The sequence below is a fragment of the Psammomys obesus genome, unplaced genomic scaffold (assembly GCF_907164565.1).
Source record: "Psammomys obesus unplaced genomic scaffold, mPsaObe1.curated_primary_1811, whole genome shotgun sequence".
In the NCBI taxonomy this organism is placed as follows: domain Eukaryota; kingdom Metazoa; phylum Chordata; class Mammalia; order Rodentia; family Muridae; genus Psammomys; species Psammomys obesus.
This window is the reverse complement of record NW_026596088.1, coordinates 2,338,080-2,354,896: the sequence shown is the minus strand read 5'-3', so window position 1 is coordinate 2,354,896 and position 16,817 is coordinate 2,338,080. Positions and strand designations below refer to the sequence as shown.

At 47.5% G+C, this 16,817-nt stretch overlaps 1 protein-coding gene across 1 annotated transcript in view; it reads right to left on the bottom strand.

Moving 5' to 3' along the window:
* Positions 1 to 16,817, bottom strand: part of Gtf3c1 (general transcription factor IIIC subunit 1) — a 67,199-nt gene that overhangs the window by 30,768 nt on the left and 19,614 nt on the right. The window contains exons 7-12 of the mRNA XM_055627425.1: positions 10,252 to 10,413; positions 7,915 to 8,030; positions 5,940 to 6,252; positions 5,049 to 5,251; positions 2,678 to 2,814; positions 1,222 to 1,375 (exon numbers count right to left, since the gene is read on the bottom strand). Coding sequence (XP_055483400.1) covers positions 1,222 to 1,375; positions 2,678 to 2,814; positions 5,049 to 5,251; positions 5,940 to 6,252; positions 7,915 to 8,030; positions 10,252 to 10,413 — 1,085 coding nt within the window. The remainder of the gene's footprint in view (positions 1 to 1,221; positions 1,376 to 2,677; positions 2,815 to 5,048; positions 5,252 to 5,939; positions 6,253 to 7,914; positions 8,031 to 10,251; positions 10,414 to 16,817) is intronic.

Genomic DNA, 16,817 nt, shown 5'->3' with positions numbered 1-16,817 from the left:
CTTCTCAGCCAGCTAAAAAGTACTGGCAGCTCCTATTGGCCACTGGTCCCAGACCAGCAGTGAATTCCTCAACAACCTAAGGGTTAGGGCAGGCATAGGGGCTTCAGCCAATCTCTAGCAGCCCATACCTAGTCCTGTTAGGAATCAAGCCGCAGTGGTAAACTTCAAACACACCAGAGTTTTTACCCATGCGCTGCCCTGCAGCTGCCGGCCCCATTTCCACTCACTTTCATTTCTGTGGTTATGTGACTCTAACTGTTGGCCTGACATCCCCATCCCCTCCCCCAGGCTGGCCTTCCAGAATGGCACTAGAGAAGTCAATGCTGAGGCCAGATAGGCTCCCCAAGCCCACACTAGGGGAAGACTGCTGCCCTTGACAGTGACATCAAAGAAGTTCGAAAGAGTCGCTTCTGGAAAACCTGATGAAGTTATAGGTTTCCCTGCTGGTGGGGATTCAGTGAGAAGGGCTGGCACATGACTGACTGCCACTTCTCAGCGGATTCACAGCGGAGAGCTGTAGGAGAAGGAGCTAGGTCAAGGGATTTGATGGCTTTATTTTGAAGTGACTTGCAGCAGATATAAAAGCCTATGAGTCCTGCATGCAACAGCAAACTCTATTTCTTAAGTCATTTTTTGGTATTGCTTTGTATATCTCAAAAAAACATAAGATATGTGATCTTGCCCACTTATGAGTGAAAACAAGTATCAAAGCAGGGCTCCTTTATAGCTGAGATGGAAAATCCAGTCGGAAATTAAGGGGCTGTGAAGACAGCCCCACTCTTTTCAGCCCTAGTGTCCAGCTGCTCCATCCCAATTACTCTGACCCTGAAAAATTGATGCTATAAAATGTGTGCAAAGCTGCTGAGCTACAGTTACTATGGTAACGGCTCCCATCACAGTACTACAGAAACAGACACATCCCACAGACTGGCCCTCGCCCTTCCACATGCTAACACTGTCCTGCTTAACTCTAATAGGCCTGCTTCCTTCTTCCTCCAGGCTGGGCCAACTCACTGCTCTAATGCTTGAGAGGCTGCTCCTGGATTCTACAGGAAGTCAGCAGGACCCCTACCCTCCAAGTTAAGAGATGTCCAAGTTAATTGGATGTCCCAATCACTAGTAACAAAGGATCAATCAGGATACAACAATGACAATGGACTTGAAAGTTTCCCACAGCATAGGGCTGGTTCTGTGAGCATCAGGGGAAGCCCAAGAGATTACCTTCTTCTTGATGCCATCCTGAATGACTGTAGTCCGATACAGTCTCAAGAGACCCTCCTCAGACAGGTTCCGCACCAAGCGGATAATGGATTTCTTACAACACTTGGTGGAGACACCCTCTTGCTTCTCCTGGTCCATGATCATCTTCTGAATCCTGGAGGTCAGAGAAGAAGGTCACACTCCCATTTCAATATGCATGGGCACAGAGGAACGACGGCAGGTCTGTCAACTCTGGAGTTTTTCACACCTATGCAGGCGGCCCTCTCAAAACATTGAAATATCATCCTTCCATCATAAACAGATTAGCTGAAGAGAGGCCACTACCCACACCAGCTCCACAGCAACATAGATCACACGATTTGACAATGAAAAGGAATGGAGGAGGGGACACAAAGTGCTAGGATGGAAACCCATCTTTACAAAGTCTGCATGATTATTGAACATCCAAGTAGGGAAAGTTCTAATCTACCATTTGTTCATTGGTCTGAAGCTCTTTTTCTCTCCTACTGATCCCTCTGAATCTTTCTGACTCATTGTAACATTTCTTGATCACTCATCACAGAAGAGTAGGGCCAATATGGACATCAGGATGCCAAGTTAAACTGGGCACAGAAGGGATCAGGGTGATGATGTATCTGAGGTGGTTCTTTCTCCCCAGTCAGGCAGAGACAGAGTGAAGAACTCACATCTGTGACTGCAGGGTAAGGATCCTTCTGCGCAGCGGTTCTCATACTGGTCTCAGAGCCCTGAAGGTGCTGCCTTCATGGAATGGTGGCTTCAAGATCTACCAAGACCAGTCCTAAAGCTTAGCTCCTTTATTTTTACCACACAGTCCTGTCTGGTGCCTGTTGCGATGACACTGCCTGCAGGTTTCTTGGTCTCCCTTCCCTTTTAACAACTCCCCAGTGTTAGGGTTTGAATTTGACATGTCTTGTCCCCTACAACACATGACCTCAAGACCTGGACCGAGAAAATGGTTATACTGGGAGGTTCTACAAACTTTGCAAGGTGGGGTTTGGCTTGAGGAAGTAGGTCACTGGAGATACACCTTGGCCCCTCTCTCTGCTCATTGGCTGTCATGAGGTGAAGAAGCTCTCTGACTTCATATTCCTGCCACCAGACACAAAAAAGCCAAGAGACCACACTGAGAACCCATGAAACCATGAGCCAAAATAAATCCTCCTCCAAGCTGTTCTCTCATGTTATCTGTCACAGCTACACAAAAGTAAAACACTCAGGTAAGGAGAAAAGCCAAGGCGGCCCCATGACATCTAGCATTTTAATTCTCAATTCTACCCTTTTCAATGACAAGACCCAAACCTACATCCTAATGACCACGATGGGACACCACAAAATGCTCGTGGTGAGGTAGCAGCTTCAAGGCCTCTCAGGTCCTTTTATGACTGTTAACTGCTGGGGAGGGGAGAGGCAGCCAGAGAGACACCAGCACACTCACGTGAACAGACTCTCAATCAGGCGAAGGTTAGTGACAGCTTCTATGATCAGATTCCTGCGCTTCAGCAGTCGGTATGTTTTGTGGGGCTTGTCCTGGCCTGGGCCATGCCGCCCACCTTTTTGCGAGCCACCACCCTCCTACGTAACAGAAACACAAGACCAGGGGTCAGAAAGGGTAGGACCAGACAGACACCATACATGAGGGACACACTTCCTTTCAAGGAAGTCAGGTCTTGTTATTTAAGGAGAGTCCACCAGGCTAGCACCCTCTCATTGCAGGGCTTGGAAGCAGCAGAGGTTACCTGCCAGCTGATGGTCCCCAGTGGCTTTATGGTCAGCTGGTTTCAGAGGAGGACCTAGGGCATCACCCACTGTAACACCTCCAAAAGCACAGAGCAGCTCCGTGTCCACCTGGCTTCTCCCAGTGGGAGATAAGAACCCAGCACCCTTGCCAAGAATGCTGTCAGGCCATGGATAACTCAGCAGCACCTTCATTGCTGCTCTCACACCCCAAAAGACACCAGAGCTCGGAGAGGCAAAAAGCTGTCCAGGGTCATGGATGAATACATGCGTGTGTGTCATGCATGTGCACTAGGACAAGGCTTCTGACTCTAAAACCAGGAAGTTTCTGGAGGCCGAGGCAGCAGTCTGGGAGTTCAGACTAGGCTTCCGGGGGTGCACCAGGATGGGAAGTGAAAGGTGGAAGAAGGGGACAGGAACCTGTGCTTTTCCCCTTATTTATGTGTATGTGTGTTTGCCATGTATGTGAAGATGCCCACACAGGTCAGAAGGAGTAGAATCCCCTGGAGCTAGAATTACAGGAGGTTGTGTGCTGCCTAGCGTGGGTGCTATGAACCAAACCCAGGTCACCTGGACGAGTAGCAAGTATTTTTAACTGCCGAGACAGTTTTTAACCACACTTCTTTCTTTTTTTCTAGACTTTATTATTTTTTTAGTTTATGCATGAGTGTTTGCATTTCTGTTATGTCTTTGTACCGCATACATGCAGTACCAAAGGAGGCCAAAAGAGGGCATCAGACACCCCACCCCCCTCACCGACACCCCGCAAGACTGGAGCCACAGAAGGTTGTGAGCTGCCATGTAGGTGCTAGGATTTGAATTCAAGTTCTCTGCCAAAAGCAGGGCAGTACTCTTGACCACTGAAGCAACTCTCAAGCCCCCTCTCTCCCAACTCTACTTTCATTCTTAAGGCCTGTCTTCTAGGAGCTTAACATCAAAACGTGGTTAAGTCTGAATATGAACCTGAGTGGAAAAGAATACCTGTTGACATCATGTGGCAGGCACAGGGCATGTTTGACTGGGTGGCTACGGCTTGCAGTTTAGGAAGTAGGAATGTATCCCAGGAAGCTAAAACTTGGTGGCAATGTGAGAACAGGTGGGCCTATCTTGCTCTCCTGCCCACCATGGGTGCTCCAGGACAGGCAGGGTTCTCTCACAATAGGGAGGGAAGTTTCCAGAATTTCACAAAGGTCCCAAGAGTTGTTGTCCCTCAAGTCTCAGAGCAACATTCTGGAGAAACTATAAGCAACTGGAGGTTGGAGAAGCAGAGTCGTGCTCTGCCAAAAACCTTCAGGGAGCTATGGATGTTAATTTTTTTTTTTTTAAATCAGAAAAAGCAGTGTTAGGAGACAGCACAGGAACTCTGGCTAGGGAGGAAGGCCTGTTGCATAAGGATAGAGGGACCCCAAAAGAAGGTGTTGGGGGGCATCTAGCAAACACTAAAGTGTGGAAAGAGTCTAGAATACAACCACTCAGTGCCTACCAATTTTGCAACAGGGCTGTGACCAAAGTATAGGCTGCCAAGAGCAGGGAAGAATGGAAGCTGATTAAGGCCCCCGTGCCCAGGGCTCTTATCCCCATGCTGTCATTCTCTTAGCACATCAGTTTTCCATCCCAAGGCACTGCCTTCCATCCTCGCAGACCACACTCCACTTGGGTTGTTCTCCTCTTGGGTTGTGAAGCCTGAACAAAACAGCAGCAAGAGCCACCTGGCCACAGATCTGGTCCATACCAGGGACCCTATCTTCTACTGTTTCCAAAGCAATGGCAGAATCAGGGGACACGGCATGGTGAGATGTGACTGAATCATGTAATAAGTTGAGGTTTCCTGTAACAAAGGCCTTCATCTTCCTAAGTACACTTAAGGAAAAGTATGGCTTTGACCCTGTGATGTCAGGGCAGAGGCAGCAAACGGTACTGTCAATCCCCAAGGAGCTGCTGTCATCACTCAGCTCACAGCCTGTGCTTGGCAGGTGACATTCTTACTATCGAACACTCCAGGCCCTGGATTCAAGTGCAGAACCAAGAAGACTACAGTCTACCTGCCACAGGCCCCCAGGGTCATTACTAACCTTGGGGTTGTCGAGTCGGACCTCCTCAATCACAGCGATGTCACCACTGTGACTATCCATGTTGTTAGGGTCGAAGGACGCATTGAGCTCAGAAGAGCTGCTGGTGTCCAGGCCATCCCTACAACTAGAGCTTCGGCGGGCTCTTTCCTCAGCAGCAGCCTTTGGCTTCTTCAGTGGGTGCAGGTTCAGGACTTTCCACCCACCTGCAATGAGAATGGGCACAGCTGGTCAGAGGAAAAACAAAAAGGGCTTCTCTGCTTGGCAGTCAGGGCAGGCTAGCCCAGGGGACCTCCTCAGGCTTACTCCACAGTCTTGGGATGCAAAGCTGAACATGAGACCCACAAGTCTATCAACTGCCCACCTTCCTCGTACCTTTCAAAGCAGTTATTTGAAGCCATTCAAGGTAACATACACCTGAAATCTCAACATTCATGAAACTGAGGTGGCATGGGTGAGTGAGTGAGTTCAAAGTGGGTTACATACTGAAATTCAGTCTCAAACAAGTAAATAAAATTTTATCAGCTGTAATAGCTCACTTCGGAGAATATTAGACTATACAACCCTGCCTCCATAGTAGTGTTCTGTAAACCAAACCCTGAGTGGTTCTTGAATGGACTGAGGGAAGGAATGATGCTCATGGAACTCTATCTGTTTAATAGTAAAAACGTGCTGAATAAAAATGTTACTCAAGGAGACTGACTTGCAAGTAGCCAGGGCACATGATGACTGTCCCCTCCATATCTATGCTAATGGTGTGAAAAGGACACTTTTAGCCCCCAAATCATGATAACATGGAGGGGATGTCCAGGTGTTTGCTGAGCTGAACAAATGCTTCTTGATGATGCCCAGCAGTGCCAGGGTCCCCATATGCTTCAGGCAGCCCTTACTTACCCTTAGCTGGAGTGGAGTGGTGAGGCTGAGAGCCATGCCCAGCATCCCCTGAGGCTCTTGAATGGCCCCGGGACCCTCGGCCCCTACGCTTGCCACTGCAGCTGCTCTCTTCCTCACTTTCTGAGTCAGAGAGGAAGGCCTCTTCACCCTCAGGCATAAGGGACTCATCTTGCACTGAGGCTAGGCTCACAGTGGTCAGCAGCTCTCCTCGGGCCTTTTCTCGTGCATACTGCCGGCTCAGGTCACTCTCCTCCGCAAACACACAGGAAATGTACTTGGTGGTGCGCTGCCGGCCTTCATCTTCCATGAATCCCTAGAGCAATGGCATGTGTTAGCACACACCAGAGGGTATTTACACCTACCCGTGTGCAGGGGTCCCTCCCCGCTTCACAGTGCCTTGCTGAGACAGCACCACACATGACGTGGACCGTGTCTGCTCTCTGAAGCTAGAAAGCCCCTGTGCCTTAACTTCATCCTCTATGCACCCACTGGGCCTGGCTCAGAAACAGTCAGGAATTGGCTCGTGCTGGTTACGCAGAGCTCAGGGTTCAACACACTGCAGACACTATGCACACAGCCACAGTGCTGGACACCTGTGGATTGGTTCATCTCGCCTTCTAAAATGGGAAAGGGGCTCATCCCACAAGCATGTAATGGGAGAAAGTTAAGATCTTCTATGTAGCCACCACATGCCCGGGATGGAGCTAAGGGTCCTGTTGTACTTAGATCAATAAAACTCTACCTTTTGGCAAAATGTCCACACAGTGGCCCTCCACAGGGTATGGAGGAGTAAAAGTTGAGTTCCCAGAGTGGTACTATTGGGAAGGGCCAAACCTTTAGGAGGTGGGAGTCTAATAGGAGGTCCCTGGTTACTGGAGAGTGCTCCCAAAGGTCTGTGTTTGTCCTGGACTATTTTCCAGCTCAGGATGTAACATTTATTTTAGCATCGTGCTCTTGCCATGAGGTGCTTGCTGTTTCATTTGAGGTCCACAGCAGTGAAAATCATTTGATTTTGGACCAGACTCTCCAGAACATGCCATAGCAACTTTCCTCTTTTTTTTTTTTTTTTTTTTTAATTCAAAGTGATTGTTTTGCTGGTGTATAGAGGAGAATTTATGCCACGAGAGCAGAGGCTGTGGGTAACTCGGATTTCCAATTGGGTGGGAGGACCTGCTTAGTTTAGAGTAACGAGACACCTGGTGAATTCTGCTCTCTATCAGAATCGGGGGAATTTAGCATCTTTATCCTTTCCGTTTCTCTCAAGATGCTTTTGGACATCAACTGCTTTCTTAATCAAATGGTAGAGATCGTCAGGGAAGTTAGGGGCAAGGCCTTTGGACTTAAAGCGTCTCAAGATTTTATTACCAGTCACAAATAGATCTGTGCCACGCCATGTGAGTCTGTCAGGATCACACCTATCTGGGAGGGAGTCAGACCTTTCTTGGCCAATTTGTAAATCTGTTCCTTAATGTCGTCAAACATCACATGAGCACGCTACGGAGGCAGGGCAGCGCCAACTGGGACAGGCCCTTCCCGGGAGCGTGCATGTGACCCGTGATGGCAGAGGTCTGGCAGCAAAGAGCACAACCTTCCTCTTTATAATTAACTGCCTTAGTTACTTCATTATAATTACAGAAAGCTGACTAACACCAATCTCAAGAGCTGAGATACAGCTTTGAATTACAAAAGGAAATACTAGGCCTCAGTCAGCTGCTTTGATGTCTCCAGGTGCCAGGCAAGTGACACCAATGAGAGGCTAGGCAACTCATTAGACACTAGGGAGCTCCAGCTGACCACCCTCACCCAGTGAGTGAGCTGCACTAGTAGCTGCTGCCCTATCACTCTCTCCAGAGCCTCAGTTGAGAGGAAGCCTCATGCAGCTACTGCCTCCTGGACACAGTACGGCACCTGCTTCTCTGATGTATAATCACACGGGCACATCAGATAAGGCATTGTAGGGATGACAGGATGTTACCTTGACAACCTTGAACCTCTGAAGGAGCCGACACAGCATTCTCGCTTCCAGCTTTCCCACGTTCATAGCAACTCGGATCTCAGCTTGGGAAATTCCTTTCGTGCCTCTGCGCTCAACTGTGAACAACACCCCATACTTGAAGCCCACCACTGCACAGGAGAGCTGCTCACAGCCACTCTCCTGCTCCCTTGCTAAGCACAGAGGTGGAACTGCCAGACAAAGAAAGCACTTCCCCCTCTTCCCCAAAGAGCACTCCACAGCCAAGCTGAAGAGCACTACCTGACCCCGAGAACACTAGCAGCTCACTTTAAGTGTGATTCTCCACACTAAAACACTAAAGGGAAAGTGAATCATGGTTGTACTCAAATAGAGGCTGGCCTGTTAAGGTCTCTAACATCACCTTTAAGCAGCAGAAGTTACCCTTCTCTCACAAATGAACTTACTCAAATAAGCGAAACAGACTTTCTTTCTTTTTTTTTTTTCAGACACTTTCAAAAAGCATCAAGATAATTTTTTAAGATACTTTGTGTGTGTGTGTGTGTGTGTGTGTGTGTGTGTGTGTGTGTCTCTATCCTTGAACATGTGATCACCCTGCCTCGGCTCCCAGGCACATATGCCCCCCTGTTCAGGTCCTTTCTCAATGTGCATTTTCATGTTCCTGTGGAGACCAACGATTGTTCCTTTTCGTACAGCCAGGCCAGCAGGAAGTATGGGAGAAAGTATGGCAACAGCTCCAAAGCAGAGCACCAGGAGCAGTTGCTGCCCATTTTTGGCACCGTGTAGTTTGCGGTTCCCGCCCTGCAGGACAGCAGGACAAGCCTGTTACTCAGAATTTACTCAGTATCAGTGCTGCTCCTGCCTTTCACAAGCCCTTCTAAATCTCTGCGTTCGGACCCTCCAGGCAAGAACTTGGTTAGAGACTGCTACAAGAACTGTAGGCAGATGAAGGCAGAGCTCTTTGTTCAGAAAACACTGCCTTTTAGTTTTTTTAAAGCACCCACACACTTGAAGCTGCCAGGCAGAATCAATCAGGATGCAGGAGGCTTTCTGTATCAGACACACATAAAGATGACCATCAGAATGAGAGGAGACAGCTCACAAGCCATAAATGGGGACAAAAGGGCTACGGGCAGCTGTTTTCAAAAGGTGTTCTGAGGAAGCAATCTGAGCCACCATGAGAACTGTCAGTCAACCAGCTTTCATAAGGCTGAGCCATTAGCCAGCATGACCTGTAGGTGGAGTCTAAGATGGAAGGCAATCATGGTTCCAGAACCTCTGAGTATCAGAGCTCAGAGGCTGAGTTTAGTTGTCTTCCTTGCAGCAGCACTAGGAGGTGCTTGTAATATGGAGTAGAGACCTCCACTTGACAGAATTCTTGTTTTCTCTCTAGAAGCACTTGGTGCTCTCTCCACCTGTCTGCTCACCCTTTGCTTTTCTCCCATCATGCAACAGCACAGGCCCCTATGAGAGGCAGGGCAGATACCAGTGCCTATCTGAACTCACCAGCCTCCAGGGCTATAAGCCAAAAACAACTCCTTTCTTTCAAAATTGCCTGCTCTTGGGTCCTTTGTTATAGCATCAGAAACCAGATTAAGACAAAGAGCTAGCCAAACTTCACAAATGTTTCTGTGGGGACAATGGCATAGCTAATTTACTCTTGTGTCTTTTATCCTGAGAATGTGCTCGTGTGGGTTTCATCCCAACACGTTGGTTAGCTTTAGGTGGACTAAGAGATTCCTGGATAAATGGTCAAGCTTTACACTTAGATGGGTCCATGAGAGTATTCATTTCTGAAGGAACCCGGCCTAAGAGTCAAGGGGTGATGTGGAGAAAACATGCTCAAATACCAGTGGCCCCATATTATCAACTGGAAGCTGGTGAGAACAAAACAACAAAAAAGGCAGGGGAAAAAAGAGCTCATTCTCTCTCCACTTCCCTCCTCCCTAGGTCAGGAGTACCACCTTCTCTTGCTCTGGATCATGTAAACCTACAGGCTCTCTAGTGGTTTTCCTGGGTCTTCCACCTGTGCCAGCTATGGTAGGCCTCAATGCCCATGTCACAAGATGCAATCCCCTCAGACACTGCTATGCTCAGTCTACTGGTGCATATCTAGAGAACTCTGCTGTCATAACACAGCCCATTTCACAGAGGGAAAACAAGGCTCAAGAACCTTGTTAAAGCCACATTATCAGGATAGCAGCAAAGCTCCACCCTGAACCTGATATAAAGCTGAAGTTTCCAGAGAAGCCTGTAGCCTCCTAGGCTTTCCCACACAAGAAGCACATTCCCTCCTGTGCTCATGACCTCAGGCTCATGACCTCTGTGTACAGGACTCACTGAGCTCATAGGTCTGCGTGAGCATGTCCCGCTCAAACACGATGTCCACTGGAGGCACACCCTTGGAGATGACCTCCTCGTCGTCATCATCATCATGGTCGTCTTCCATCTTCCGCTTGAATTCCTTCAGTAGCTTAAGGCACCGAACCATGACATCAGTCCCTAGGAACAGAAGATGCATCAGCAGACAGCAGACACAGCACATCATGGGAAAGCAGTAGACGGCATCCTCAAAAGGTCATAGCTGATCTGTGATCAAAGCAAGTCCATCCCCTCTGAGGTGTTTGCAACATTCAAAACTACTAATTTTGGGGCTGGAGAGATAGCCAGCTTGGTGGTTAAGAGCACTTGCTGCTCTTAAGAGGATCTGGGTTCAGTTCCCAGCACTCACAGGTTTGCTTCAGAGAACTCATAATCACTTATATCCAGCTCCAAATGCAGGGGATCCAGTGATCTCTTCTAGCCTCCAGGGCGCTCACACATATATGGCACTTACTCACACAGACACATACACAAGAGTAAAATGAAAATTAATATAAATAAAATGAATATAAACTTAGAAAAAAAAACCCAAAAATACCAACTACTCTTAAAGACAAGACTATCGTGCCTTATTAACAAATTTAGAACAGAAAAAAAAAAACATGCTAAGGAGCAGGGAGATGGCCTGCTAGCTTGCCAGAGTAGCTGGAGGACATGGCCTATCATCCTGAACAGTCTTTCAGGACCCACATAAGGGATTTTCTGAAGAAATGAATAATTTTTCCTTTAAAGCCAACAAAAGGTCCTTCTGGTGCCTCTGAGGGTGGAAACTGTTTATAAAAATAACTCAAAAAGAGGCCAAGGCAAACAGGACTAACAGGTCTGAGCTACCACCCTTTATATTAACTCCAGTGATAAACACAGACCTGGTGGGGCCCAGCTGCAGCACAAGCAATAGTCTATGCAGGTCTGGACTCTGAGGGACATTTGCATCTACCTTCAGATAGCCTACAGCAACCTAGCACACCAAGGAAAAACCCATAACAAAGATGGGAAACCATGAAGATGACATGTGCCAGCTCACTGGTCCTAATGACTCCAAGAATCATTTCACAATAAGGGAACTGAAGTATGGAAGGGTTAGGTCACCAGCTCAAGCTCCCAGCAGTTTGTTAGTGACAGGGGCAAGTTACTCTGTCAGATTTCCTCAAGTGAAAAAAAGAAGTGAGTGGGGCAAATGCCATGCAATTTCAGTGTGCCACGTACCCCAGTGAACGACCTCTGGGAATTTATCAAGAAGCCCTAGGACAAGTGGAGGAGGTGTCAGCCTTATGCAGAGGGGCCTGACCAGACCACAAGGGATGAGGGTGGTGGGTGATGACAACCTGATAGGTGGGAAGCCACCTCTGCCCGCTTTACCTCTTTGGTTAAGTGATATGTTCTCTCTGTGCCTCAGTTTCCTCAGCTGTAAAATGGAGACAAGAATAACATCAGAGTGAGCCAGATGGCTCAGTGAATAGAGGTGCTTGTATGCAGGCCTGATGATTTGAGCTCAGTTTTTTAGATTTTCTGTTCCAAGGGGAAGATGACCTCAAGTCCAGGACCATTCTGGCTTCACTAGCAAGGCTTTTTCTCAAAGAAAAAGATGAAGTCTTTCTAATAGATCTTGAAGATGGTACCTTCTCTCTTTACTATTACCCTTGCTGCTGCCTTTAGGAACACAGCTGCTGAGGACCAAACATTACACCCAGCTGCTGGATTATTGGGATGTTCATTTCAATCAGATTCCACATTTATTCTGTACCATGTCCAAAGCAGACACAAACCAGACAGGCTTCCTCTGATGTAAAGAGACACAGGCTGGGCAAGGCAGCTGGAGGACACTGGGCTTGCTGTGACTCAGCCCAGGTTGGCAGTCTGGTTCTGCCTACCTCAGGGAAGCCCCTTTCATCTCTGGGTCTCAAGTTTCTCACCCAACAAGCAGAGCTAATTCTAAATGCGTCTTGAATGGACTGAGCAAGGACAGACACAGTAGTTCACCCACACCTGACACACCAAGTGCTGCATGCGTGCTCCCTGGCTGGAGGGCTGCGGGGCTCTGCTCTGCGGGGCATGCCACATTTCCCAGGGCTCTGGCCCCAGCATACCTGGGGAGCCTGAGGATGAGCTAGAAGGCAGAGTGGAACAGATGTCTGTCCAGCTCACGGGACAGTAAAGGATGAGTGTGACAGCCTGGCCATGGAGGATAGGCATTCTAGGCAGAGAGACGGGGCAACGAAAGGGAGCAAAGATGGGCTGAACAGCAAGGTACGCTGAAGAAAGAATGTCTGTATGGCAGGCAAGTGATACTGCGTTCGCTTTGTAGGCAGGCGGTTTGCGGCTGTGGTGAATATGGCCAGTGGCTTGAGGGGAGGCTTGCAGGGAGTCAGATCTGCAGATGCTGGGGCCCCGGTGGCTCTTTTGAGCACAGGCCCAGGCCCAGGCCCAGGCCCATAAACTTCCCTTTCCTCGTAAGTCCCACTCAGTCTCTGAACAGTGGTAGCATAAGGGACTGAGACTAACCCCTGTAGACTCTGTCATATGTTCTTTGCTCAAATCCCTGCACCAGCACTCTCTCTCCTGATGATCTGAGCAGTGAGTCATGCTCCCCATGGTCTTGGCAATGCAATGAAGAAAAAAAAAATAAAATCAATGGTTAGGAGGAGCAGGAAAAATGTACAGTGCCCAGCATTTTAACTGGGTGTTCCTTCCCTGGCATGCCTCAAGTGGGACAATAGTATTGTCTTGCCTGTCTAGGACAAGACCACAGACAGGTCTTTCTTACCGACTGCACAAAGAGACAAGAATACTGGTAACAACACACACACAGAGGCTTAACAAAGGTTTAGAAACTATCACTGTTTTGGAGCTATAGTTCCAGTCATCATCAAATAGCAGGTGCAAATGTCACCTCCCAAATACTTGGTCTGAGTTGACACCTGGCACAATCAGGTCCCTTCGGTCCTGAAGTATAAGAAGCTGTGGGAAAGGTTGCTGGAGCTGCAGTGCTGAATGGAACAGCACCAGAAAGCCTGTGAGGACCAGTGCCCGGCACTGCTTGGGAAGCTAACATGACTTGGCTGAGACATGTTGCAGCCATGCCCCTAGCCCCTACTTTTCCCGTTACCAGGCTGACCATGAGTCATCCAGGCTCCACCCTAAGCAATCAGCTGGCTACATCATAGGAAGGCACAGGGGAAATCTCACCAGCCCCGTCCTTCCACACACTAGCAGCCACTGGTCCAGAGTGTGCTGTCTGCCACCATTACTGCTGACCCCATCCACCAAAGGTGGGACATTCATGTGAATTTCTGCTGACAGCTGCCACCTCTAGAAAAGGGAAAACGGCTGCTCCAAGAGATACCACCCTTTCCCCTGTGCAAGTGACTCAAGTCCAGGTGTTGATACCCTGGTAAACCTTATCCCTTACCTGAGTCTTCCCTTTAATGGTTTCTGCCATCATCTTGCTCCTTTTATGTGCATTAATTATTGATAGTAATTAGTTTTCATTCTTAGAGCTGGTGTCCTTTAATCACTTTCATCATGTTTATTAAAAAATGCATATTTTTTTTAACGGTTTTCATCATGTTAAAAACACACCACTAAAGTTCTAAGGCTTTTGAAATCTGTGACAACTCTGACCTTTGTTTTTATGCCTTTGCTTGCCTTTTTTCCCTGGGTCTTTTGGACTTTTTTTCCTACTCTTCTTGGTTTTGACTCTCCTTTAGGCCTGTACAGTTATTTTACTGTACTTTTGTTATTCATTATATGACTCATTTCTCTCCTAGGTTGTATACTTTAATCCTCCTATAATTTTTGAATGCTCCCTTAATAGTCATAATTTACTTTGATGTACCTTGTTACATATCTTGGATTAGTTTTTATTTTTAATTTAACAGCTTGACTGACATTTATTTCATATCCATCTTTTCAGTGGGTACAAACCACAACCTATGCATTTACTACCAGCCAGATTCTTATCACCTCCATTCCTCAACCCATGCTGTTCCCTAAACATTCACAATTCTCTTCCAGATGTTCCCACTGAACTGTCCTACAGGTGGAGTCACATGACAATGCCACTGTGGTGGCCATTCTTTCTTCGCCTGTCTTAGTATGAACCAGCTGAGCCACCTCACAGGGGCTTCTTGTGGGCTGTTGATCTGCTTTGCTGACCTGCACGTCCTCTGGGCCCTGCCTGCCACACTGTCTGGTTTCTGCTGCTATGCAGCAGGGTATGGAGGCAGAATGTGAGTTCTACTTTACCCTTTTCCCCAGGACTGTTTAGCTTTCTGGGTTCCCTGCACTTAGTACGGATTTTAGAATTGGACCCTCAGCTCCCACAGGTCTGGAATCAGACATGGACTGTGCTGAGTCACATTAGTTTGGGGAGACTTATCACAATGTTGCCCAGCTTGATCCACTTCTGTTTACATAGATCTTAAATTTCAGCAGTTTTATGGTTTTCACAGTAACTGATTTGCACATATTCTGTTAAATTTGTTCCAAGTTACTGCAAACGGAATTGCTTTCTCGGCTCAACTGTTAGATCTTCACTTTAACTATAAAAACTCAAAGGCGGGGATGCATACTGAAGTTAGTGTCTGAAGGACACCGGCTCTGGAGGGGAGCTCGGTCCCAGTCCCCTTCAGAACTGGATTTGAGCTGACTGCCTCAGTCATCAGCCAGCACACAGAGGCGTTCCACCAAGTGTTTCCAACTGCGATCTTGTTGGAAGGAGTTGACAAATTCGCTTCTCTTTCCTTCTTTTTCTCAGCACAATTTAATAAACACACAGTGGCTAGAGAATACTTGAGGAAAATAATTAAAATTTGTAAATCAGAGCAGTTCAGGGCAATTGTTTTCATTACAAAGCTTATTTTGCTTTTGCCAAATCGATACGGCAAAGTGTGAGTACAAAATATGCTTAAATCAAAACTCTGTTTAAGGGGTTTGAAAACAATTCTTATATACTCAGGCATACCTGTAAATTCACATGAAGTAATACATCATCTTTATTTATTATTTAAGCCTCTACTCCAGAATGCATTGAAAGAAACATTTGATGCTAATTAAAAACAGAACTGACAGAGCTCAAGGCAGAAACCCTTGAAAACTGTACTCAGTTTGTTTCCTGCCCAAGAAAAGCAACTGAAGTGGCACCTGATTAAATTACACGTACAAGTACTTACTTGGCTCCAAGCTGATTCTGCCCAAGCACTGAGAACACAAAGCATGTGAAGGGTGTGGCCAACTCCTCACAGAGCTCAGGACCCAGCACAAGGTCACTCAGGAACATGAGACAAAAAGAAGGGCTGGAAGAGTCCAGATTGCAAATGCAAGCAACAAGGATGGGAGATCGTGTAGGTATAGGGGCTACCATGGCTAAGAACATTGTCTATCGATTAGATGGGCCTGGTGCGCACGATAGTCTAAACAGTCTAAACGTCTTGACTGATTAGCTTGGCAGGGTTTCTCTGTGTAGCTTTGCTGTCCTGGACTAGCTTTGTAGATCAGGCTGGTCTCGCACTCTGCCCCCCCCCCCCCCCCCGAGTGGATGACTGGGTGCCACCTCTTTATCACTAACTGCATTGAGTCATTCCCATTCTGGGAGTCCTGTCCTCCCAGGCCAGGCTTAAGGTGCACAGACACATCTTGAAGGTGATGACAGACCACAGGGAAACAGACTGTATGTTATAGAGCAGAAGGCAGGTGTCACTGGTGAGTGAGGAGGTGGGCCCTTATCAATTACCACGAAGAAAATGTAATACTGTTTACTTCTTTGCACTCAAGACTTCCCAGGCTAAAAATAAGTAAGTAAGTGAGTAAGTAAGTAAATAAATAAATAAATCTGTGTTTTAAATTCCAGAAACACACTCAATGAAAACAAATGCTGCAGGCTAAACAAAACAACACCTCTAGCCAGTTGTGGTGTTAGATGCCCTTAATTCCAATACTTCTAGATCTTGATGAGCTTTAGGCCAGCCGGGGCTATACAGTAAAACTGTCTCAAACAAAACAAAGCCCCTGTCTTGACCTACACTACATGCCAGGAGCCTGCGGACCTACTCAGAGCACACCATCCTGAGTGAGCACTACAGTACCTTAGGAGATGCTATCGCTCCTATGAACCAGCTGAGGGAAGCTGAGACAGAGAGGTCAAGGAACATCCTGAAGGTAGTCCTGACAGGAAGTCGTAAGCTAGGATAGCTGTTAGTGTCAAGCGGTTATTTAAATTTGCAGGAACCTCCCTCAAGTCTGGAAGAAAACTCTGGCCACAGTGGCCTACACAGCAACACAGATTCTTCCTTAGTGGCTCCTCACAGAAGATCAAATTATTGGAGCCTGTTATTTTTAGCACCTTGCTTCCAATAGCTCAGAACACGAAAATGTACCTCTGTGCTCCTAAGCCCTCCCACCCTGCATCTATCATATCTTGTCAGGGCTCCCCTTTACCTGTCTGGGCTTCTTGGCCTCATGGTCCCCTGTGTCTTGGTCTATTCTGTCACTTGACAGTTCTTGGGAAAGAGGAGACATGTTCCAAT